Here is a 26,934-nt window from a genome sequence, read left to right on the forward strand (position 1 = left end):
TTATTTTTGAGAGAGAGAGAGAGAGAGAGAGGGAGAAAGAAAGATGGAGTCAACATGAGTAGGAGAGGAGCAGAGAGAGAGGGAGACACAGAATCTGAAGCAGGCTCCGATGCGGGGCTCATACTCACGGACTGTGAGATCATGACCTGAGCTGAAGTCAGACACTTAACGGGCTGAGCCACCCAGGCACCCCACTAATGAGGTTAACTTTGATCAGCTGTTTAAATTGGTATACTCTGGGTTTCTCTATAGCAAAGTTACTCTTTTTGTAATTAATATTTTGTGGTAAGGTACTTGAATCCTACATGCTACTTCTCAGCAATACTTATCCCACTAGTTTATATCCATTGATGATTATCTTGTGAAGTAATTATCACTATGATTGTTGCCAGTTCATAGGTTTTTAATTTCATTACCCTTCTTCTCTAGTTATTAGCTGGAATCCCACTTCTCTACTTATTTATATTTGTTCATTTAGTTTTTATTATCATGACCTTTTAAATTCTTTTATTCCACGGCTTTTAATCTGTTGCTGTATTGGTTTGTTTATTTTCTCCCACGTTTTCCTAAAGTAGGTTAGTGGGTGCCACTTCAAAGTGGCTCCTGTGTCATTTTTCACACGTTCCATATCATCCTTTGAACATTTCTTTACTTTCTGGTACCAGATGTCCCAGGACTGTCTTGTTGTACTTTCCTTGCTCCAAGTCTTAGAATTAGCCATTTTCCAGAGAGCTCCGAACTGGTTAGTGGAGAATGGTACTTAGAAACCAAGATCTGGATATTTGTGTGCTCACTGCTACTCTGTATCACTGCTTCTAAGCCCTCTTAGAGGCAGAGTTAGGAAATATATGTGTGAGTGCGTGTGTGTGTGTGTGTGTGTGTGTGTGTATTTACACATACATACCTCTTTGTATTACATGTACACACACTGTTTTTTATGTGTGTTGTGAACATATACCCCTAAGAATATTAATTAAGGGATTAAAAATTATTTTCTCTTCCTCATTGCCTTTGTTTCATCTGAGTTTCCTTTTTTTTGTCATTTTAGTCTCTGTGTCTTTCTTTTTTTTATTTAAAAAAATTTAAGTTTATTTATTTATTTTGAAAGAGAGAGAGAACGTGAGCAGGAGAGAGGCAGAGAGAGGGAGAGAGAGAGAGAAAGAGAGAGAGACAGAGAGCATGAAGGGGGGAGGGGTGGAGAGAGAGAATCCCAATCAGACTCTATGCTGTCAGTGCAGGGCCTGACGTGGGGCTAGATCTCACGAACCATGACATCATGACCTGAGCCAAAACCAAAAGTCAGATGTTTGACTGAGCCACCCAGGCGTCCCTCTCTTTCATGTGGGGGTTGCCTGAAATGTCTGATGATCACTGACTGTCATTCCATATTTAAGAGTGATGCACAACAGATTTCTTGTTTTCTATAATGATGAAATACATCATGCAGACCAACCTTTTCATGAAAATAACTATAGATATTGGAGAAAAGTATAAATATATCTTCATAGAAGCAACATAAATGGACATACACTTTAATACCACTCTTTTGGAGAGGAATTTGCAAAAATCAAGAAAACTACATAAGCATTTTGGCCCATAAATCCACTTCTAGAATTTACTTTGAAGATATACCTTGACAATATGAAAATATATATAAAGAAAGTTACCATTTGCATGATTATTTGTAATTGTACAATATGGAAAATAATCGAAGTGCCCATACATGAGAGAGAGGTTAAATAAGCTATGCTACATGCGCACAAAGTAATACTACTTAGTAAAATAAACAATAAGGGTGATTTCTATCGACTGACATGGAGTGATAGCCAGGATATATTGTCCATTGAAAAAGCAAAATGTAGATCAGCATGTATCTGTAATATACCTTTTATGTGAAGAAAGGGAGATAGAAAAATATACATGTGTCTGCTTATTTGTGAGTAAAAAAAAAGAAAGAAAGAAAAGAAACTCAAGAAGAATAGACCAGAAACTAATGAGATTGTTTTCCAAGGCTAATGGGTGGAAATTGGGTGGGAAGCATGAGGGTACTGGAACAGAAGTGATGACAAACGGGCATTTCTTTGATTTACTTTTTCATATGTTCTGAATTTTAGAACTATGTTAATGTTTCACATGCTTAAAGAAAATATTAACAAGGGTGGGAAATAACAAAAAAATAGAACACAGAAACAAAGGAACTTAAATCTATTCTAATTGGATAACATGACCACACTGAAAGGGTATGAAGGATGATTTTGAACACAGTATTTTGAATATATGCCCACAGGCTAAAGACCACAAGAACTGTAAACAAATACTGTGCTCTAGTTAGAAAGTATGGGTGAGCAATTATGAAACTACTTTATGTGTATTCCATAACGGGATAAGTAAATATAGTGTGTAATGAGAGCCAGGTTCCTCACTGTTGGAGAAAGCAGTTAATATATGAAAAATGCTAGACTGTCGTCTACATACATTGTGTAGACTGTATGCATTTTAGAATCAGCTTGTTAGTATCTGCTAAAAACTCGGCTTGTTTGCTGAGTTGTTGGGTTGAAGTTTTTGGATGCATAACCGTAAACTGATGAAGATACTCTTTCCTTCTTTTTCTTTCTTTCATTTATTTTTATACCTCTATATATCTACACACACACACACACACACACACACACACACACTTTTTCTCATATATAAACCAGAAAGAAAACTTAAGGCCAACATCTCTCATGAACACAGACACAGAAATCCCTAACAAAATATTAGCAAATCAAATTCAGCAATATATTAAAAAGGATACTACCTTGCAATCAAGTATGGTTCATCCTAGGAATGCAAGGCTGGTTTAAACATTCAAAATCTATCCCTGTAGCTCACTATATTAGTATACTAAATAGTAAAAAAAAAAAAAAAAATCATCATATCAGTAAATGCAATACTGGCATTCAACACAGCATCTATTCATATATTTTTTTAAATTATACAACCTAGGAATAGACAGAACTTCCTTAACCTAATAAAAAGTATTTGTGAAAACCTTACAAATAACATTGTATTTAATGGTGAGAGACTCAGTGCAAAGAGGTTCTCAGTTACTACTTCTATTTAATATCATACTGGAAGTCCTGGTTTGTGCAAGAAAAAGAAAAGACATAGAGACTGGAAAGGAAGAAATAAAACTGTCTCTATTCATAGATGATTATCTATGTAGAAGGTCCCCCCAAATCTACACACACAAAATCCCTGAAACTAATAAGTGAGTTTAGCAAGGTCACAGGACACAAAGGTAATGTTAAAAAAGTTCCTTGTATTCTTATATGCCACCAATGGCCAACAGGAATTTGAAATTTTAAAAAATACCACTTACAATAATAACAAAGACAGTACTGACAAAATACATGCAAGATTTATATGCAGGAAACTGCCAAGCACAAAAACAAAAACAAAAACAAAGATGATCTAGATGATTGGGCTTATACCCTGGTTCATGCGTTACAAGGCTCAATATTTGCAAGATGTCAGTTCTTCCTAATTTGATTTATACATTCAGTATCATCTTAAACAGAATCCAAGCGAAATACTCACAAGCTGATCCGAAAATACAATCTACCCACTGTATGCAAAGACAAAAGGAATAGCCAAGCCAATTCTGAAAAGGAATATATACTGGGAAGACTCACATTCCCTGGGTTTGAGACTTTTACAGTAATTATAACAGTGCGACACTGGTGAAAAAGATAGATACACAGGTCAACAGAACAGAATCGGGAGGCCAGAAATAAACCAGAGGGGCTGGAATAATTGGATATCCACATGCCAAATAAGACAAAATAAAAAAGGATCCTGATACATACCTCACATCTTCTACAAAAATTAAATAAAAATGGACTATAGATCTACATGTAAAACATAACACTATACAACTTTTAAAAGAAATCTGGGAGAAAGTCTGCATGACCTTAGGTTTGGTGGTGAGTTTTTAGATACTACCCCAAAAGTACAATCTATGAAGGAAAAAAATATATATAAATTGAACTTTACAAAGGTTAAAAACTTTCTCTTTCAAGGAGACATTTAAAACAATTAAAACACAAGTTACAGACTGGGAGAAAGTCTATGCAAAATACCTATCTGGATTTACATCCAAAATATATAAAGAACTCTCAGCATTTAACAATAAGAAAATAACCTAATAAAAACCAAAAAGTCCATTTAAAAAATGGGCAAAGGATCTGAACAGGCATTTTACTAAAAATGATACACAGTTGCCAATAAACATATGAAAAGGTTCTCAACATATGAACCATATGCCAATAAGCATATGAAAAGGTTCCCAATTATCATTGGGAAATGCAAATCAAAACAATGAGACACCAGCTAAAATTCAAAAATCATATAAGATCAAAACACTAGGAGGATGTGGGGCAACGGGACCTCTCATTCATTATTCACAGAAATGAAAAATTTGGTACAACATTTTGGAAGATGGCATAAAAGTTCGTTATCATGTTAATCATAGACTTATCATATGATGTAGTAACCACACAGAATATCTGCTATCCAGATTACACACAAGAAAAGAACAACCCTTTGTATTGTAGGCAAAGGCCATACACAGTGAACCAAAGAAACACACCCATAAAATCGAGGAAACTTTTCTAGGTTTAACAGATTTCATAGCTTTTTCAGATACAAGTGTTATAAACCGAGGCAAATAAAAGTCACTTTCCAAGTGTATTACATTCCCAAGGGCAGCTAAAACTCAGATAAAACTCTGCAGTCTTACTGACTTGAAAAACCAAAGTTTAAAGGGAAAACAGCAGCTGAAAAAGTGAAGGGGGGAGAATCCCAGAAAAGAGAGAGCCGTCGAGTAAGAGCCAAATTCTGTGTATAAATTTGCACAAATTTCTAACTTTCTGATAGCCATCTAGTGGGCAGACTCCAAATAGCCCCAGGGAAGCAAAAAGAACCTCTTATCCATTGCAGCTAACCGTGGAGGAGATGGGCTACAAACAAACAAACAAACAAACCCAATAAATACTCTTTAGAGAAACATACCCCAAGTTACTAGAATACACATGCACAAAATTACTAGAAATACAAAGAAAAGAAACATGTGAGCCACACACCAGAGAAAGGATAATTGACGGAGGCTTGACAGCAAGAGGGAGCAGAGCCTAGAATTAGCAGAAAAGGATTTGCAACCTATGCTCCAAGGGATCAGAGTAAATATACTCCCTAAACAAACAAATGGGAAACATCAGCAGAGAAAGAGAAATTATAGAAAACAACCGAATGAGAATTATAGAACTTAAATATCCACTTTTGGAATGACACATTTCACCAGATGGTCAATAGAGTTATAGAAAATAACAAATGCTAAATGATGTTGCAAAATACCAGAGTCCCCCAGGTAGTGTGGTGAGGGTTGTGTAGGTGGGGAGGTAAAGGGATCTTTTCTTGAGGAGAAGGGTAGAGGAGGTGAGCAGGGAAGAATTAGCATGTTGTGGGGGGTGTCTCAGTGAAGGAAAATAGTTCGTATTTTTGTCTACAGATAAAAGGTGAGTTGTGTGGGACTGATTAATAAAGCAGGGAAAACAGGACAATAATGATTAATGGAATGAAAACATACAAAGGAAGACCAAAATTAACCAGAGGAAGAAGTGAAATTAGTAACAGCTCTATCAAACTCACAAAAATAGGGTAAAAGACCTTAAATAAAAAGTCCTTAATATAAATAATAACATATAATATTGCAATATTACGATATAACAATATGGTATACAGTGTATGTAATATTATTTAACATTATATATTAAATATAATAAGTATAGAATAAGATAGAAGGAATATAATAAAATATAACAATGTGAAATATGAATGAACTGAATCAACCCATTAAAACACAAAGGCCGGGGGGGGTGGGCAGGCACCCAGGTAGCTCAGTCGGTTAAGCATCCGATTTCTGACTCAAGTCATGATCTCTCAGTCTGTGAGGTCGGGCTCTGTGCTGACAGTTCAGAGCCTGGAGCCTGCCTCGGATTCTGTGTCTCCCTCTCTCTGTCCCTCCCCTGCTCACGCTCTGGCTCTCTCTCAAAAATAAATGAACATTAAAAAAAAAAATGTTGTAAAGTAAAAATTGGAACCTCTCTTTACTCCCGTCAGACAGGCAAAACTAAAAGGAAACATAAGGCCTATTACTTTCTGGTTGGGCAAGTGGGAGGTACTGTTTTCACATATCGCCATAGGATGGTTAAGTGTTATAGCACCCGAACAATGCAATGTTTTTGGAAAGCAGTCTGGCAACATCCCTTACAATTAAAATTTCAAATACTCTTCAACCCAGGAGTTCCCCTTCTGGGAGTTTGTCCCATGGATCAATTGATAAGGACCCATGATCACGGATGCTTACTAAGGCATAGGGGTGCCTCGGTGGCTCAGTGGGTTAGGCATCCTGCTTCAGCTTAGGTCATGATCTCATGGCTTGGGAGTTACAGCTCCGCATCGGGCCCGCTTTGGATCCTCTGTCCCCCTCTCTCTCTGCCCCTCCCCTGCTCATGCTCTCTCTCTCTCTCTCAACAATGAATGAACAATTAAAAAAAAAAAAAAAAAGCATGGACCATAGTGACCAAGATCAGGAAACAAAAGGAATGCCCATCATTGGCGTTCTTATAAATGCTTAAGCAAATTTATTTAAATATATTTGCAAGCAATGCTTAAAGTCAATGTATTAGATACAGTTAATAATTTTGATGCGTTACATTAGTACCTGTGTGTCTGGAAAATGTTGCTAATTATACTTACACATTTTATAGTCAGCTGAGAACTTGCAGCACTTGAAATTCCTCTTGTGCCCCCCCCCCCCCCCCCCCCCCCCCCCCCCCCCCCCCCCCCCCCCCCCCCCCCCCCCCCCCCCCCCCCCCCCCCCCCCCCCCCCCCCCCCCCCCCCCCCCCCCCCCCCCCCCCCCCCCCCCCGATCCTTTGGATACTTCAAGATCCTAAGAATGAAGAAAGTGACATTATGGTAGTAACATCCATCTGGAGAAGTTAGCACATATAAATAGCAACTGAGAAGAATAAATACAGAGAAAAATGCTCACCTTTGTCTGGCAATATTTACCAGGGTTTAAGAAGTTTGGGAGAATTCAAAATTCTGCCATGTCTGTGGAAATATTTCACTATTTGGTGTGGCGGGGGGAATTTATTTTTTGTTCTTGGTGACTCAATACAGGTCTCAATTCAGGTCATGATCTCACGAGTTCGAGCCCCATGTCGGGCTCTGTGCTGACAGCTCTGAGCCTGGGGCCTGCTTCGGATTCTGTGTCTCTGTCTCTCTCTGCTCCTCCCCCCCTTCCCCTGCTCTCTCTCAAAAATAAACCTTAAAAAAATGTTTTTTTGAGTTGAACTTTTCCAGTATTATTTTTGCTCTAAATTGCTTCCCAACCAAACTGGATTTTTCCAAATCTCACTCCCTAGTACCTTGCTATATAGCTTCATGCAGAGGTCTCCAAATTATTTTACTTCTGTTTTCATGTGGGTTCAAACCTTGATATGTAAGCCCTAGCTACTTTTATGATTACCACATACCCCCTTGAGGACATCTACATTACAGCAGGATTTATCTTTCTTTATACTTTTTTTAAAGTTAGTTTATCTTGAGAGAGACAAAGACAGCCTGATCAGGGGAGGGGCAGAGAGAGGGACAGAGAGGGCATCCCTAGCAGGCTCCGCACTGCTAACGCAGAGCCAGACGTGGGGCTCGAACTCATGAAACTGTGAGATCACGACCTGAGCTGAAACCAAGAGCTGGTCACTCAACAAACTGAGCCACCCAGGTGCCCCAGTAGGATTTATCTTTCAAAAATACTTTCCACTAACAAATGATCATACTTTAGATTTAATCAAATTATTAGCATTATTGTTCACCACTTACCTTCTGCTTTCTTGAGATGTCCATATTGATTCCATTGTTTCTTCTCTGGATTATTTGTAGCTTTTTTATCTTTTTTAATAAAAAGACAATAATTTACTTTCTAAAAATCTACATGTCAGAACTCATATTTTGCTCGAACATCTGTTTGACGACTTAGTTGACCCTACTGGCTTCTATCATTCAGTGTTTCAGGTAAGTCTGATGTCAGTTCTGATTTTCTTCCAGATTGTAAGCATCTGAGACCTAATTTTTTTTATTTTTGCTTTTCATTTATTCTCATAATTCCCCACATTTTGGGGGGGGGGGCGCCTGGGTAGCTCAGTTGGTTGAGCGTCCAACTCTTGATTTTGGCTCAGGTCATGGTTGAGTGACCAACTCTTGGTTTCAGCTCAGGTCGTGATCTCACAGTTTCATGAGTTTGAACCCCACGTCTGGCTCTACGTTAGCAGTGCGGAGCCTGCTAGGGATGCCCTCTCTGTCCCTCTCTCTGCCCCTCCCCTGATCAGGCTGTCTTTGTCTCTCTCAAGATAAACTAACTTAAAAAAAAGTATAAAGAAAGATAAATCCTGCTGTAATGTAGATGTCCTCTCCCTGAGTTGTGGGATTGAGCCCCGCACTGGGCTCTGTGCTGAGTGTGGAGCCTGCTTAAGAGTCTCTGTTTCCCTCTGCTCCCCTAGCCCCCACACATGCTCTCTCTCTCTCTTTCTCAAATTAAAAAAAAAAAAAAAATTCCCGTATTTTCTTAACTGGGATTGTGGCTTCACCAAATCCTCCTAGAATTTCTCCTAAGATATTGTTCTATGTATTTTGCTGCTAGGTCGTATTGTGTGAACATGTTCGTTATACTTTGTCTTGGTGGAACAGACCTTTTTTGGTAATCCTCTTCCGCTGGTTGTTGATCTCAGGTCTTGGATCTTCCTTCAGCTCAGGGAAAAATTCTCGTCGTATTTTGGGGGCACTGTCTCCCCAATGCTCAACCCCCACTTTCTTCTCTCCTTTTGGATGCCTGGATACTGCCTTCCCTGAAACCATAGCGGTCAGTTGGCGTGGACCCCAGAGTCAAATGACCTGGTTTAAAACCTGCCACTTCCCACTCGCAATCTCTCCGAGTCTTAGTTCCTTCCTGTAAGATGAAGATAGTAGTAAGTGCTGACAAGGGAGGCAGAGACACACGGTTTTTGTTATCCTCCCAGAATTTGAACATTGAAGGTAAAGCATGAGACTTTTTAAGAGATTTCTGCTTGTAGCCTTGCATGTGATAAGCGATGCCTCTCCCCGTAAGAGGCGTGTGGGCGGGTTCCGGTGGGGAAATTCGGCAGCCTGAGACAGAAGGAGCTGGAGCAGTGTCCGGAGACTGGTGCCCAGCCTCGGGTAGCTGGTGGCCCTGGGGAGGGAGCCTTCACGCCCTGGGCTAGTCTGCCAAGGTGAGGGGAGAACTTCCAACGTCTGCTTGTTTTAAAGTTTGGTTTTGATTTTTTTTTTTTTTTTTTTTGAGAACGAATGCATTTGCACTGTCCGTGTAGGATAAGCAAACAAAAAGGTTCCCCTTCAGTGGCTTTTTATTCAGTGGTCTAACTGTAAAGATGGGGCAAGTTAAAATTTAAGTAAGATCTAAGGGGATTTCGAAGAGATAGTTTCTGTTACGATAATTTTACTTGATGAAATAAAAATCTCAAGAAACTTGCCTATTGGGGCACATGGGTGGGTCAGTCGGTTAAGCATCCAACTCTTGATCTCGGCTCAAGTCATGATCTCGAAGTTTGTGGGTTCGAGCCCTGCGTCGGGCTACACGTGCTGATGGTGCGGAGCCTGCTTGGGATTGTCTCTCCTTCTCTCTGCCCCTCCCCCACTTGTGCGCTCGCTCTCTCTCTCTCTCCCAATAAATAAACTCAAAAAAAAAAAAAGAGAGAGAACCTTACCTACTGATGCCTATTATCTAGCCACCCACCTTCCAGAAATTTTAAACAGAGCTAACGACTCCTTGCTACGAGCTTATGCAGTACAAATTTACAAGAATTAGATTTCTCAGAGGCTCTCCAGTTGTGGGCCATTGTAGTGAAGTGATGTCAGGTGGTTCACTTCTGGGAAACAGTACATTGTTGTGGACTTTGCTCGTTTTGATGCAAAAGGGCAGAACAAAATGGACGTTTTAAATATGATCACACCATCTTTTTTATTTTTAAAATATTTATTTCTCTAAGAGAGAGAGGACACACACACCAGCATGTGGGGGAGGGGGAGAGGGAGAGAGAGAATCCCAAGCAGGCTTCGTATTCAGCGCAGAGTCTGAGACCTTGGGATCACGACCTGAGCCGAAATCAAGAGTCAGGCGCTCAACTGACTGAGCCACCCAGGAGCCCCGAAAGAGTATTTCTTTAAAAAAACATGTCCTAATTATTAAGATAGTTGATGGCCCCGCAGCCAACACCAACAAATGTGTGTTAATTATTTGCTACGTGCAGGGAAATGTGTGAACAGAGTTTCGCCCTCAAGTGCTCAGGGGAGTTAAAACATGTACACATCCCTGAGAAGACCTCATTGCTGTGGTAAGTGTTCATAGGGAAAATAAGTTACCTTTCAGTGGGTGAGACCAGGGAAGGTGTGGAATGGGGGTGCAGCATGGCTGAGATTTTGGCATGTGGGATTCCTGAGCAGCAGCAGAAGGAGGCATTCCGGGGACGGAGAAGAGGACAGGTGAAGGCAAAGGGTTGGAGGAGCACAGGGAACAGTGAGTCACTTCACATGACAAGGAGAGAAGGCAGAGGGTAGGCAATGGGCAGACACTGCTAAGAATGGATGAGAATTGGGGCGCCTGGGTGGCTCAGTTGGTTGAGTGTCTGACTTCGGCTCAAGTCATGATCTCATGGTTTGTGAGTTCAAGCCCCGCATCGGGCTTTGTGCTGATAGCTCAGAGCCTGGAGCCTGCATCCAATTCTGTGTCTCTGGCTCTCTCTGCCCCTCCCCTGCTCACACTCTGTCTCTCTCTCTCCCTCTTAAAAATAGATAAATATTAAAAAAAAAAAAAAAAAGAATGGATGAGAATTTCCAGGGTCCACTGGTACTAGCCTGATGCCCTGTTAGTAAAGGTACAATTTAAAAGCAAATACGGAAATATCATATGAAAGAATTTACAACAGAAAATACAATATGTAGCCCTTTACTCCTGCAGTAGGTAATTTAATTTAGAAAACCGGGGATGAGTTGAACTAATCTGCCTGGAGGCTTGAAACAATAAGGTCTTTGAGATGTTTAAAAGGGTGTGTATCTGTTACAGCCACTGAGGCCACTAATTCTGGGGTGGGAAAAGTTGACATACCTTGAAATCTTAAATAGGGCAAGGCTTAGGCCATTAACCCACTTACACAATGAACATTCCTAGGGCATGAAAGTCTGGTTCTAGGAGCCTTCCTAGAAATGTCATCAGGGGTGTGTCAATGTTAATATTAGATCAATTATGTATTTTTAGAAACATCATTCCAGTAAGACTACTGAATGCACTGGCAATACTTTGAAAGCCCCCCACCACCCCCAAGATTAAAGTTCCCCAGTTACAAATAGAGTAAACCAAAAGTTAAACCTTTGCAAAAATTCTAACAGGGAATAGAAAACTCCATAGCTTATGGGAGTTGTGACTCTCGTCCCCTCTGAACCCCTTGACTGAGGTGGTATTATAAATGGACTCTTGCCTGCTTTCAGAAAAGATTCAACTCACAAGTATTTCCACTCGTGCATGTATAATAAATATTGGTCTACATTTCAAGCATGCTTCTACGGAGGAAAGCAGAGTTAGCCCGTTGATGTTTTGTAAAACCTTGCTCATTAGGAGAAAACCCTTTTCATTGGCAATAACGGGAGCCAAAACAACAGCACAGAAAAGGAGATTCTGACAACTCCTTTATGTGTACGATCTCCACTATGCACCGTGTTCTTCTGTGTGTGTGATTCTTCTCTAAAGCATTCAGAACCTGGGAATTTACGTTCTCTGGCAGAGCACTGTCATCAGAGATCGAAAGACTTCTACTTCTTTCCAGGTAAAACTAGCACCTCTAAAGAATGACAGCTGACTCTAGTTGTATTAGCCAGGGTTCTCCAGAGAAACCAATTGGATGTGTATATAAATATAAATATAAATATAAATATAAATATAAATATAAATAATATAAACATAAACATAAATGTAAATATAAATAATATAAATATAAACATAAACATATAAATATAAAAGAAATTGGCTCACGTGATCATGGAATTGACAAGCCCGAAATGTGCAGGGCAGGGCAGCAGGCTGGAGACCCAGAGAAGTGTTGCTGTTGCAGCCCGAGTCTGAAGGCAGTCGGGGGGCAGAATTCCCTCTTGCTGGGGAACCTCGAGTCTCTTCTCCTGAAGGCCTTCAACTGATTGGATGAGGCCCACCCACCTTATGGAGGGTAGTCTGTTTTAAAGTGAGCTGATTATAGATGCTAATGACATCTAAAAAATACCCCCACAACAACATCTTGTCTGAGTACCACGGCCCGGCCATGTTGGTGCATAGAATTAACCATCACACTGGCCAAGAGTCAAACACCTTCTGAGTAGAAAAATGCATTATTGACCTCTGTGTTCAAAGAACGCAGTGAAGTCAAGACATCCTGGATTTTTTGTTTGTTTGGTTTTAGTTTTAGGCTGAAATTGCCAATTTTTGACCACTTTTGATCTGCAAAAAAGGGTAACTGGGTATGGCTCAATACAGTTTTTAGGCTTTCCCCAACTGCAGTGATGCTGCCATCATCAGTCGGAGGCTTGATCAGGAAATCACCTTCTTTTTATAAAGCTGATTTCTTTGGAATACCCCTAGGACTTAGCACAAAGTGGTGCCTTTTGCTGAAGAGATGTCTGATTAAAGAAAAGTGACAGCAGACCTCAAGCTGTCTACAGCCAGACTGAACCTCTGCCTCTCCTGGATGGTAAACCCTTGGTATGAACTTTTGCATTTAACGATAACACAAATGAAAAAGTCTTTTAACCCCATTGGGTCTAGGAAGCAATGAACAAACTGCGTTTCTAATGACTTTTCCATCAGGGAGATTATACCTTGGGTGAATTAATCCCAAACATACTTTTTCTAAGCCTTTGTAACTAAGGAAAGCATTGTTTTGATCGACAGTCCTTGAAATATTTCATATGCACGAATTTAAATAAGAATGTCTTGAGCATTAACGTTAAGAGTTAACAAAGAAACGCTTTTAGATCTTCTGGAATGAAGTACGGGAAAGGAGGAGGTGAGCCTTAAATCGGGAGAGCCAAAGGTATAAAGAGGGAGTCTTCCTCTCACACTGAAAGAGGAGCTGGGGGATCCGTGACAAATTATTTCTACAACTGGTTCTGCTCAGATTACTCACTGAATCTTCCGACCATTTCTCTCTTTCTGAAGCTGCATTACTGTTTAACCGATGACTTTTAGATGAAGCGGTGTGTGCGTTTTGGTCCAGTTAACCGTCACGGGAGGGTTTTCAGCAAAATTTTAGACGAAGAGCCCCCAGGGAACCTCCAAAAGGATAATTTACCGGAACCGGCCGACACTTCGTGTGAAAGGAATGCTTAAGGCCAATCTTATGTCACGGGAACAAGAACCATTATGGGTTTATACATTCTAATGGCCTTTTGGGAATTCTTTTTTCTGGACTCTCACCTGGATTAAAGTTTTGATGCATGCTATTTCGACTGTTTTTTTATTTACAGTTTCTATCCTTCCTTGAAAGGTACAAAAGTTTTCCAACAAAACAAAAGAACCCCTGGAACTTTACATTTCCTTTCAACAACCAAGCATTGTCCTCCAGCCAGCTACTAGAACCTTATGTTAACCCCAGGAGAAAATCTTTAAAATTCAAAGTGAAGAAAAGGAGTTTTACCCAATAGAAGTTGATCCTCTATTAAAACTTCAGGAAGGGCTACATTATCTAAAGCCATTCTAGAATTTTATTCATATATTCTGTGGAGTTCACATATCTTTTTCTTACAGCAAACATCACACTGTAGGCCACAAAAAGCTGCAGTACTATTGTTTAATTAGCAGCAAAGTAATATTTTATATCTGGGTAACTGGACAATAAATAGCCTGCTTCTTTGGATGTGGATGTTTAAAATGTATCAGTGCAGCTTCATAATGTGATTGCTATTTTACAGAGCTTATACACACACAAAAAATACGATCTTTGTCTATATTTTATACAAATACAACAGTAGTTTGTGAATACATTTTAAGTACACGATATACATGATAAGCCACTTGATTTCCCCATATCACAGAAGAGCGATTTTTAAATGCAAGAAAAATATACAAAAATTCAGCCTGGAATGCAGATTTTTCTGGTCTATTCTGACTCACACCTTTATCATTAGAACATCTTGAGAGTACTAGTCCAAACACTTTCTCGTCAGCTAAAAGTACAATTTCAGCAGTCCAGCTTATGCTCAGGCATGATGCAATCCATTTCCTAGTGGATTCCCAGTTTTTGTTAAATTCAAAGGGCTGTTAGTAACCTACAGCATGTTCTTCACTCCACACCGTATTACGAAGCCCACTTTTCACTTTGAGTAATAGTCACCTCGCAGACAAAAGCTGGGTTTGTTCCGGTAACATTTGCACGTCCCAGATTTCCTTTTGCAAGTGCACGTGAATACATTGTGGTGGGTGCTGTAAAAGTCTGTTCATGACAAATTGAGTCACAGTATAAAAATATATTGTACACCTTTACGCCTAATGGAGTCCTCTTGTTTTCCTATGGATACAAAAATATGACTGAACGAGACAGAGAAGTTTGTAGCACCATGAAGAGTTGTATCCCAAGTTCCATTAGCAGCATGACCCAACATAATACCGAAGGAGTGTTTCTGAGAAGATAAACATTCATTCTGGTTCGTCTGTACCACTGAAGCTTATACAAGGAAGTGTTTCATACATTAGCAATGGTTCTTGTCATTTCTAGAGCTAGAGCACTTATCAAAAGACACTGCCTTTCCATCCTCAGAGGGCTGATAATGCAGAAGGGCCTAAGGGGGATGAGGGCCTACGTGTGCCTTTACCAATGCTGGTGGCATCGGTCTGCTCTACGTGATCGAAAGGGCGCCCTGGAGGGTTCTTAGCACAAAACTACACAACACGACTCGCGTGGATCTAGATGATCACAGCAAGACTATCTGTGGTGTAGGCATGGCTGCTGACACCCTGCGAGAAAAAGAAGACAGAGTCAACTGAGGCACTACTCGTCAGAGACAACAGTCTGCCATTGCTAATGACGAATGCTCGCCATTTAGAAGATCTCCTCCAATGTCACGTGGATCTCAGTAGGCTAGAAGCAACTTGGGTGAACTGGTATTCTTTAATTTACATACTGGGAAGACAGTGTGTTTTGAGACACGTAAACCTTGTAAAAAAATAAACCATTGTAAAACCTTATGAAAAGACACACACTGATTCTGTGCAATATAGCAAATTGATAAGAAAACACTGTAAAAATGTACCTGTTTAAAATACCATCTACCATTTTTGAACACAAAGCATTATATATCAAAGGCCTACATATATATCATCTAATGGCACTTGAAACAAATTATAATAAGTCTTAAAATAAAAGGCATAACCTATAAGAAAGTTTCTGTAAAGGTTTAGATTCGTTTTGAAAGTGCTATATCTTGTAATATGTGTAGTATAGAGGTTGACCAAGCTCTATTTTTTTTAAAAAAAAATATTGGCCTATATACGTGTATTGCTTACTAGATGAACGATCCTGAATTATGTACTCTTTTAACATTCATTATTAGCTTAATAAAGCAGTCAGCTCTGGCTCATGTTTCAGTCAGTATATGGTTTTTAAAAACCGCTACTGTCCCAATTAACACAATATATCACTATATTCCACAAATGACTAATAAAGCACAAGCAACAAATAGGCAGAAATACACAGCTTGGAAGAAACACGAAATGAAATGAAAAAGTTGCACAAAGAGTGATGTGTGATCAGCCAGGACGACCGGAGTTTTGCAAACTGCACTCGGTAACAGGAGTTTAAAATGTGAATTGTAACAGTGACCACTTTACTATGAAGAAGATATTTGCATACATCAGTGGATAATATTGCTTACGGTGCCAAGACCCTTCCGCACTCGTGCTTTTGTGTCTGCGGATCGAATCTGTACACACGTGTGGAAGTTCAAACTGAATGAGGTTCAATATCTTGTCTGAGGTCCAAATTCTAAGAAACTGAATTATTTTTACGTTTTTACTTAATCCCTTTTTTTGTTTTTTCTTTTTTTAAACCAAGCAAAGGCACTACTAGAAATTTCAAGGGTGAGGCTTCTGGCCACGGGGAGAGTGAAAAACAGCATTGGCAATCATTATTTTTAACACATCCAGGTGATGGAAAAACACATGTCCACTTTTCTTTTTCTAGGAAAAAAGAGCCAGTTCTGTGTTGCATCCTTGTTAGACCATTGTGCAATTAAAGTAAATGAGGCTGCCTCGTGTTTAACAGAAATTCTCTCCAAAAGGGTCTGGTGACCAGTAGAGTCAATGTGAGAAACAAAAGAGCTGAAAGTCCCTCTTCCTCGGAAGCGTTATTTCAAGTCTGTGAGGCAGCGACAGGCAGAGAGGGGTGTTCACGTGAATATTAAGACTCTACAATTCTAACCCAGGTGCCCTGAAAGAAATGCCTCCGTGTATCTGAATTCCGTGCAGGGCGAGAATTAGGCTAAAAAGATATACACGCATATGGTGCCATTCCCCATTTCCAAAATGCTTTGCTGCATAAGTCCTGGTACTCCCTTTTTAATCGTTTATGAGCAGTGAAATACAGCCTACCAAGGCCAGCGTCTCAGGTCATTAATTTGACTTCTCCTGAAGCAAATTTTAGACAAAGTAGTGCTTCCACACTTGTATTTGTGACGTTTACTTAAAAATAGGTTTTCTATTTATTTGTGCTCTGTCACCAATTTCTTTTTCCTTTTTTTTTTTTAATGGTGATTAAAGCAATATTGAACACTAATCATTCAACTAATGATTTAAGTAAGCAATCTGTTTCATAGAAACTAAAGGAAGCAGTAATAAAGCAGAGCTAAAAGCCTACTTTCAGAGCAAATAGTCTCCTAATCAAAAGCTTAGGAGCAGTTTGAAAAAAATTTTAAATGTATTTCCTTATTAACATATATAATTTTAATGCCTTTGGAACACACTTTTTATAAAATGTAATTTTTTAATAATAAAATTTAAATACATAAGTATAAAAACTACTGCTCCTAGAATTTAAAAAAAAAATAGGAGCATGATAAAGTATCAGGAGCCAAAGCTCCCTTAAGAGAGCAACTCTGGTTCTATGAAGTGCGATATATGTGTGTGTGTATAATATATATAGTGAAACCCCCCCTTTACATTATTACAATTTACATTTTTCCACAAATTATACTACTCCCAAATATTTTAAATAACGTATTATATTCCGTAATCTGCACTCATGTTTAGAAATTCTGGGTAAACATCGCAATCTGCAGTGATAATCGGCCCTGTGAATGAAAAAAAGAAGCTTCCGTACAGGGCTAATGAGTACTCAGAAATATTTTTCTTCTCTTTTTCTTTCTTTCTTTTTTTTTTTTTTTTTCAAGAGATATACACTCTTCTATAAACCTTCCCCCTCCTACCCACCCCAACAGACAGGGTCCCCAAATAAGGTGTTAGCAAGTGCTTAATAGATATGTTTCTTAGGCGGATGTCCCAGCTAACACTTAGAAGAATATAATGTGACCTTCGGAAGGATGCTGGTGGTTGTCTACTAGGAGGAAAGCCCATAAGAACTGCTGCGTCCAGGGAACACACTCTTCTGGATCGTCGCTTTCACGTTAAGTAAGAGTGACGTAAGCGATATGCTTTGACTTTACGCCTCAAGAGGCTAGTTTCCAACCCTGGCAACGAGGGACATGATCCCTAGACAGGTTCCCGAGCCGAACCAAGTGCTTTACATCACACATCTGCCTTCTTAGCAGTCTATCTATCACGCCATCCAAGAAGAGACGGTCCGCTCTGGGATAAACACACCTAACACCTGTGTTCCACAATGGCTCTCGATTCTGGGCTAACTGTGGACCGACATTTTAAAATAGAACTGCGACTGCACTTGACCCCACCCTTTGGCCACGAAAGGCGGAAAGGATTAAGGAGCCCAGAGATCGATCCATACACTGACTCTGAAGAGTCCCATGCCGTAACGTGACTAGCACTATTCAATCGGAAAGAGAGCAACTTTGAAACGTGGCAAAAAATATCCTGTGCACTGATTTAAGGCCAACTACTGAGTAACATGGAATGCTGTGTCACCTTCCCAGGAGTCTTTTTTTGCTATAAATACTGGTGCTTTGTGTTTAGGTTTCGTTTTCCTTACGTGTGCATAATAAAGACAGCAAAATATCTGAGCCAGACAATAGCAAAGTCTTCAAAATATACTGACCTGAAATTATGGTATAGCTAAAGAAACATCTATCATCTCCCCAAACTGGATTCTTAATTCATTTGAAACATTTGCTTATGAATCCATTTAGAGACTAGTAAGAATTTAAAAACTCTCAGGTTATTCACATACATTTTAGAAAATTTACATCCTATTGCAAAACTCTTTAACGAGCCAAATGTCAAAAGGCAGAGCCATGGTTATTGGACAGAACTGGACATTTTGAGATCTAAAAGTAATTTGAACGTGGGACTCGTAAGACTTTACCGCTACTGATAATAATGGCTTCCCTAGAGGAAAAACCGTCTTAAAACAGGACAATTGGCAGTGAGCGTGGACAAAATACCCAGGTAAACAGAACTGAACGCAAACGGTTCCGAAGCTCGCTTATAAAAGCTTGTTTCTATGTCATACTGGCTTAATGAAAATCGGTACTGTACAAAAGCAGAAATGTTTATGCTGTTTTAACGTAGGCACTAAAATACAAACGGTCACCTAAGGCAGGGCTACACACAGATTTCTGCGTTCGGTCCACGTCGTGGACTCCTACTGGAAAGCCTGATGGAAACGCGGGAGCGTGGTGCTCGTGCTAAAGCTGCTCGTGAACGCTGCGGACAGTGAGTGCAGGGAGCCGAGACCTATAGTGTTTGCGGGATCCTGAAGATCCTGGGTCTGGGGGGGCAGCTGAGACACAGAAGAATGCGCTTCCTCTTGGGAATAGCTCATTCCGAGGCTCCCCACCGACAGAGGATTATAGGGAGGGCCGTTTAAGGGTATGAAATTAAACAGCTGGGAAAAATCCAAGGCTGGTGTGTTTAGGGGGTCGCTGATGGAAATCGAGCTTTTTGACAGGGACAGGTCCCCTGCGCCATCATCTAGGGAGCCGATCTGAGGATCCAGCCCCAGTTTAGATGATGATGCCTGGGACTCCTGGGATGAGGCGGGCACGCCGCCTTGCAGCTCCATCACGTAACTCTCAATTTCCCCCTTTAGTGGCTGTTCTTTTTCAGGAATCGAAATCGCGTATGAGGTAGAACCGAAGGGGTATTTGAAAGAAAGGTGGTGAGAAGGGTGGACAGCGTCCATATCTATCGGGCACGTCATTCCCAAAGGTAAAGTTGTGATCATCTGGTGGGCGGGTCCCGAGCTCTGCATGGACTGAAACGGAGTGTTGTAGAGGTTTAACTGCAAAGTGTTTGTGAATGGCTTTGACAACAGTTCACTGGAAGGTAAGGACATCACCGGAAGGAGCTCGTCTTTGATAGGCACGGACACGTTGCAGGTGAATGGATCGAGAAAGTCCACCGGTTCCGTCTTGACCTTCAGAAGTTCTTGGTTGTGACTCTTCTTCATGTGGCGAGTCAGGTGATCCTTCCGCCCAAATCTCTGTGCACAGTACTGACAGAGGAAGTCCTTTCTTCCAGTGTGCACCACCATGTGTCTCCGGACGTCCTTCCGGGTGTAGAAGCGGCGGTCACAGTGCTCACACTGGTGCTTCTTCTCCTTGACCCCGCCGGACGACTTGCCCGCGTGAGACTTGAGGTGCTCAAGCAGCACTCCGGTGCTGTCGAACGTCTGCAGGCAGACCTTGCAGGTGAGGTCACCGCTGGTGGCGGCGTGCAGGGCCAGGTGACGTTTGAAGCCGAGCTTGGTGTTGTAGTTCTTGCCACACTCTTCACACTTAAACGTCTCTTTGTTAGGGTCGTGCGTGTGCAGGTGGTTCTTCAGGTGGTCTTTCCGGTGGAACATTTTCTCACAATAATTACACTTGTGGGTTTTCTCAGGAGAATGAGTGGCCATGTGCCTTTGAACACAGACATATTCTGTAAGTACCACGACACAAGTGCTACGGATTCACTTTTCAAACGGAAGCTACGCTACTACGCTACGCCAGAAACTCCCTGATTACGGACGCGTCTTAACTTAGCATGCGCCACAAGGACAGTCGCTACCCCTCGGCTCTGCAGGACTCGAGCCGTTTAAGTTGCCACGTTAGTTTCTGCCGGCCTCTAGCTACGACTACGAAAGCCAATGAGCGAGCCTGAACATACTCACGTAAAACGTCCGTACCCTTTTCTGGCAATTTCTTTGTACGCACGGAAATTCTACTCTCATTAAGCATTGCATTTACAAAAAAATCCAACGACACTAACACGTAAAAGTACGTGGCTCAGAACGCTAAAACTAGCCCACGTCTAATCTACGTAACATTTCCTCTCTGCAAAGCGGCTAGAGAATGTGTATACAGATATATACGTTTACAACGGCTTCAAATGGCCAACATAATAGAAAATATAATCTGAAAGACAAATAGAGTTTAATACCTTTGTAATTTGTACTTAGAAACAAAGGCCTTGGTGCAGTCTTGTTGTATGCACTTGTAGGGCCTCTCTCCTGTGTGAGAGTAGGAGTGAACCTTTAATTTCTCAACACTGTTAAAGGCCTTGTCACACAGTTGGCAAGGGAAGTTTTTTCTTGGTTTGGTTTCACCACGCTTACGTTTCCCTGAAGGGACTTTCTGGGTATCTCTTACTTCTGACAAATCACCAGGAATGACAGTGGCCATCGCAGCCTAAAGCAGGCCTTCTTGTTGGACACTTGGGAACTGCCCAACTCCACTAAATGATTTAGCTTTAGGTGGCTTCTCAAGTTTCATGTGGTCGTAAAAGAAAGCAAAAAGGGACTGGAAAAAAAAAAATAAGAAACAACTAGTTTGTAACTAAACTTAATTTTTAAAAATTTTACTTGCTATGTGACGCTTTTGAATTCAAAAAGGAACCATAAAATGGATTCAGCTGGTCTAATGTAATATCTGTAGGTTTCTTTATATTCGCAAAACACATCTTAACGCATTGCTCAGAATGAACAGTTCACGCACCCCCCTGAAATTCTACCTGACAAATGATCATACGTAGGGAAAGCAGTAGTGATTCTAGGAACTCTCAGGAAGCGTCAAAACGTGACACTAAAAGTGGCATTATTAAGCCTCAATTTTGGCAAGGGATTAGACAACAGAAATCTAAGAGCATAAAAAGGTTTCTGCAAATGTTTTTCCCGTGGAAAAAACCCCTTTAGCCTGGGCAAGCCAACTCTGGGCAGACTCCGTGTTACAGAAAAACACAGAGAAGCAACGGGAAACTCTTAGAAGCACCCTGTGAGCCATTTAGTTCACGGAGGAAGTGCTTCATGCAGACACAGGAGGCCTGAGAGAGTTGAAGGCACCACCCAGGGTGGAGATTTGCTCTCCATTATCGCACACAGAAGGATTTCCGAGTCAAGAGGAGAAATGGCTTCTCTTCTTGAAATCAGAGTATCTGATGAAGTTATACTGAGGCGAGTGAGGATCACGGCTCCTGATCATTCGGGGGGAAGAAAGACTGGGTTGAGGTACTTCTTCCTCGCCTTCTTGCACATCACAGAAAAGGATTCTGTTCATCGGGCACCCTGAGGTTAGTGGATGAGCCCGAGTCATCAGGCCTCTCCAAGAGTTGAGGGCATCCGTCTTTGGCACACCTGTGACCCGTGGGTGGCACACCAGTGAGACTTTTGGCTTGGAGCACAATACCTGTGCGAGGACGCATCATTGTGGCGGTGTTTCGGGTAAAAGGTGTGTCAGAGCTCCGGTTCGTTATGGGTGCTGTGAGGAAGGATGAAGTGTACGTATTGCATGGCAAAGAGTAGATCTACTTAAAAAACTTTTTTAAACTGATTGAAAGCTTTGAAAATTCATGGGCAAGACACAGTGAGTATTACCAACTGTATTTCTCAGAGTAAGGAACCAAGTCCCCAAAGATCCACCTGATATAAAAAGAGTTAAAGGATTCCTCCAGGTTCCTGAGTGCCAGTCTAACAACTCACTTCTAAGGGACACAGAAATGATGAGACCTACAACCTCTTTTAAAAGATACCTGCTTTTTAAAGTGAAAACTGAACGTCGCTAAATGAGTGTTATCAAGTACTGCTCACTTGGACTTCTCATGCTATGATGTCTTTCAAAAAACAACGAAAGCCCATTTCTTTATACCCCTTGGGTTTTGCCATCAGACTCGTTTGCCCTTACGGGCTGGATGTAGAATACGGACTCCTGCAGAGTCCAGTTATATTTGGGCAGGGGCTCTAGACTGAATCTAATTTCTGTGAAGCGAAGTGCATACTGGACTAGATCCCACTGTATTTGAAGGGGGAGGCTGTCCCTAAACAGGCAAAACAGGGCAATTATTCACTCATTGGCTAAAAAGTAAAGCCTGTGGGTAAGTTAACCAGTGTGTGCTTCACGTATACTTTTCTTCGTCAGCAGGAAGACACAAGCAAGGCCTTCCTTCAAGCTGTGCAAACTGTCTGCATGCCTTCTGCTGTTTAAAAGTGACATTAACACAGTCAACACAGGTGACATTACTGATGCTACCACAATACGCTCTCCCCGTTTTAGAGTTTCCTCATCTCAGGGACTTGTTCTTTTCTGGTTATATCCTCATTCAAGAGACAGCTTCTCTCTCTCTCTCCCTCTCCCCCTCTCGCCCTCTCTTTCTCTTTCTGTCTCTCAGAAAGATCTACACAGCTGTTTTGCTGTGACCAGCAATGACACTGTAAATTGGTAGAAAGCACTGTGCCAATGCAGGACAAGACAGCAATTCTGACCACTTCATTTCCTAACATCATGCTTCCATGCACTTATTTAGAGCACTGTGGGAAACAAGCTGATAAATGTTTCGACTGTAAAATCAACACGGAATGCTAAGTATCTGAGGCCCTGTTTATAACTAATATCTGAAAATATTTCAAAGACTGGTCATATTTGTCACTGTTGTGTTTAGAGATCCAAGCATAAGGGGCAGAGAATTTCAGTTGAGAAAAAAATGGCAGCTTCTAATAAAAAAAAAAAAAAAAAGGTATTAGAAGTAAACCATGAAACACTATACAGACATGGATTATATTCAAGTTGGTGATACTCAATATGGAATAACAAGTGAACTTCATCATCTTTGGATGTACATACTGAGCAATGAAGAACTGGAGATTTCAAATATTACACGTTTCTAAGACCAGCTGAAGTTTTTTCATGGCTAATAATATCTTTTCATCTCAACATATTACAAAAGTCAAATTACTTACAGGTGCATTTAAAACGATAGGATAATACAAGGTTGTGGGTTCGACATGGAATAAAAGCCCACCTTCATAATATGCATATCAATCTAATGCTTTAAAGAGACATGCACAGAATGGCAGTGATTCTTGTTCAGTGCCTACCTGGTGACAGGTGGAAAGAGCCTCAGACCTTGATCTCAGCCAGTTCCATTGACTCTTCGTGGAAGAGAGCGGAATCCAGTCCTTCCCATTTTGGCCAATCTATGAAACAAAACATAAGAGTGGACTACACTCTAAATGGGACTGGCACGTAAGTGATAGAAAATAAAGAATGAGAGAATTGCAATTTCATGGCACATGCTTACATTCCATACTCTGCTGATAAGTCATGCATTAATTTTCACCAGTTGCAAATTTGTATTAGTTCTAAGCACGTTTACATGACCAAATAAATGCAGAAACAAAAAGTAAGGTGGTATTACCTACATAAATGGCATTGTGTGATGCTGAATGACTCCCCACTTCTTTCCCAAATTCAATTTAATTTTTTAAGTCTAACTTGCCTACTGAGAGAAATGGATGTTAGAGTCGCTCTTTGTAAACCGAACCGATCAGCATTTCATTGAGCTTAATAATAGTACGGAAGAGACGAACTCAGTGCGTCTGGAACCTCACCACAGGACAGCAGACTCCTGAAGCCAGCACCTTGTGTGCCCACAGTGCACACACTCATGGGCTTCTCGGAGCTACACTTCGGTCACCTGCAACACCTGCCAGTTTATTTCTCGGAATGCTGCGCAGGATGGCTGAAATGTAGCGATAACTCTGTGCTCTTTGGATTTCAAAAGCATGCAAGGGAAGTTATACACAGGTGTGCTGCGGAGGCATCAGGAACGGAGCGTCGCTGGGTTTTAAAAGGTCACTGTCGAAAGATCTTCAAAGTATCTTTACAAAATGCCTATTAGCATGATCTTCAGTAAACTGAGGACATGCGCAGGAAACAAATCTGTTAATAATTCTCGATGGTACAAGTCAATGCGAAAAGAATGGTCAAGAGGCGGAGAAAAAACTAGGATTCTCTACTGGAGCGACTACAGGGCACAGAGAGGTTAATAAACTCTGAATATTTTAAAGGCGAATGTTCAGAAATCGTGACTGTAAGAACACGAGAGGGGCGACAGAAATCAAGTAGTTAAAATATAGTCGTGAAAGGATTCCCTAATGACAAGTTAAGTGAAAATAATTTTACTTAACGTTCCAAACACAAATCTAATTAATTTCCCCTGAAATCAAATTGTCGTACTTTTAAAAATTTGTTGTGTAAATAAAATATTGACTAGAGGACATTCCAGCATCATTACAAGACTACTAAAAGTACATTTGAAAGCAGCATTATTCTCATAGTTTAAAAAATAAGAAAAATAAAAACTGTGACTAATAAAAGATATTTAAAAAGTTAAAGCGAAAGCTCCATTCTTTTGGAAAGCACAGGACATGCATAAATGGAAGAACTGAATTCTGCACATCAAAATTGCAAAATAATAAAATTAACTTTGTAAATACTTACTTGCCCAGGGCACATACTGAGGTTTTGGTAGGGTAGCTAAGCACATGAAAGCCTGTTTTGTATATTACGTTATTTCAGTAATATAAATACCTTACAAGTGCAGAGTGTTTTCATCTCTATGATCTCCCTGGGACTCAGTGGACCTGAGAGGTGGATTTATCATCACTGCCATTTTAGGGGGAGAGGCCCAAAGAAGCTGAATAGCCTGACAGCACCTATGTGGTCAAGAGGTGGCAGAAGCCCTAAAATTCCTTTTTCGCTCTTATAGGCCTGCGTTCTAGGAGGAGGACGGGTCGGCAAACGAGTTTGCAAGTGGATAAATCCTGTGGTGCCACTTAAAAGACAAGACCAGGGAACAGTGCCGTTCCCCCGATCGGAGCTGCCAGTACGATCCCCCCCAAGGAAACAAATACAAGACTTTGCTTCTTTTAATAAAGGCAGTTTGTGAAGTAAATTTTAAGTAATTGCAGCAACGGTTAGAATAACAACAGCATACCTATCTGGGTGGATGGTGGTTTGGGTAGGAAAAAAGTGTAAAAACCAAAGTGGGCCAGTAAACAATACATTCGTGTAGTTTTCCTGACCAGGAGAAATTTCGCTGCATTTCAAGTAGATGCATACAAATTTCACGGATGCTTCCTCTTCAATGTCATTTATAAAAAAAATCCTTTAGAGTTGAAGTATTTCAACAGTTTAAAATCTGAATCTTGATGTGAAATGTTACTATTTCAAAATATTACGTATTTTACAGTCTGAAATAAAATCATAAAGCCATCATTTTCATTCATTTTATCACAAAACATAATTCTAAAGTCACAGTTAATTTCCTTAAATTCAGTCTATTTTGGGCTCTTATGAATGACCAAATAATTTCAAAGGGCTGCTAATTATTTCCTCAAACAAAGGACACCAGCAGCTGGTTAGACTTCATTATTATTGAGCTTGATAAACTAAGCATTAAAAAACATACAGTTCGCATTTATGTAACCCTAACGAAAACGTCAACTCAAGTTACTTCTGGGTTCTTTTTTACGGGAACAGGAACAACTTTTAAAAAGTATTGTAACTACCGTCCTGAAAAGTCTGCAACAAAATGTGTGCTCCTATCTTTCTTTTTTGTGCGTCAAAGAGCGGTTACCATGTTCTTCAGAGGATTACAATTCTCCTTTGCCTTGATCTAAGAATTGGGAAGCCAGGTAGAAAATGTACATCTACCCGTTTCAAATAGAAACTAACACCTCAGAATGCCCTTCCAGTGTTTGCTGGTGTTAAGAACGCACGTTTTTTTCCTAGGGCAACTTGCACACATAAAAACAATGTATGTTTTTATGAATGTATTTAGATGTTTGTATTTTATGAATGTATTTAGATGAATGTATTTTAGAATGTATGTTTTACATTCTAAAACAGTGACTCACACGGAAACATAACAAGCAAAAATGAATCATACATCAGAGGGTCTACTAAAACAAATTCCTCTGGGGACGCCGGCCTAAGAACAGCCCTGTACTGAAACTTTCTGTGCTTTTAAATTCCACAGTTCTGATTGTCATTTGTCTAACAGCTGTGAATTTTTACAACACTTACCTGCATCAATACTTCTTTCGTATTTAAGTTAAAGGTCAAACATGTACTTTGATAGTTAAGGGCAAATGCCATCGATAATCAAAGCTGTGTTTATTCTCCCATGTGTTAATCATAAAACACCATTAGTAAACAATGCAGAAAACGTCAACATTTGCTTCAAACATGTCTTTCATATAGATAGGTAGCTTGCAAAAGGAAACTTACCAATAGTTAATACTTTAACTGACAAGTACAAAACACAACAGAACTTTGAAGAATGTGGAAGAAATTAACAAGATCACATAACC

General features: G+C 40.4%; 1 protein-coding gene across 3 annotated transcripts in view; it reads right to left on the minus strand.

The window, feature by feature from the left end:
• Positions 1-13,960: 13,960 nt before the first annotated feature.
• The window catches only part of PLAG1 (PLAG1 zinc finger), a 50,836-nt gene continuing 37,862 nt past the window's right edge, over positions 13,961-26,934 (minus strand). For 2 of the 3 annotated variants that reach the window (XM_043601105.1, XM_043601104.1), the window contains exons 2-4: positions 23,656-23,754; positions 20,730-21,088; positions 13,961-20,209 (exon numbers count right to left, since the gene is read on the minus strand). In XM_043601105.1, the coding sequence (XP_043457040.1) occupies positions 18,952-20,209; positions 20,730-20,971 (1,500 nt within the window). In that variant the 5' untranslated portion in view covers positions 20,972-21,088; positions 23,656-23,754 and the 3' untranslated portion in view covers positions 13,961-18,951. The remainder of the gene's footprint in view (positions 20,210-20,729; positions 21,089-23,655; positions 23,755-26,934) is intronic. The other variant, XM_043601106.1, reaches the window with a different exon arrangement.

This window comes from Prionailurus bengalensis, chromosome F2, assembly GCF_016509475.1.
Source record: "Prionailurus bengalensis isolate Pbe53 chromosome F2, Fcat_Pben_1.1_paternal_pri, whole genome shotgun sequence".
In the NCBI taxonomy this organism is placed as follows: Eukaryota; Metazoa; Chordata; class Mammalia; order Carnivora; family Felidae; genus Prionailurus; species Prionailurus bengalensis.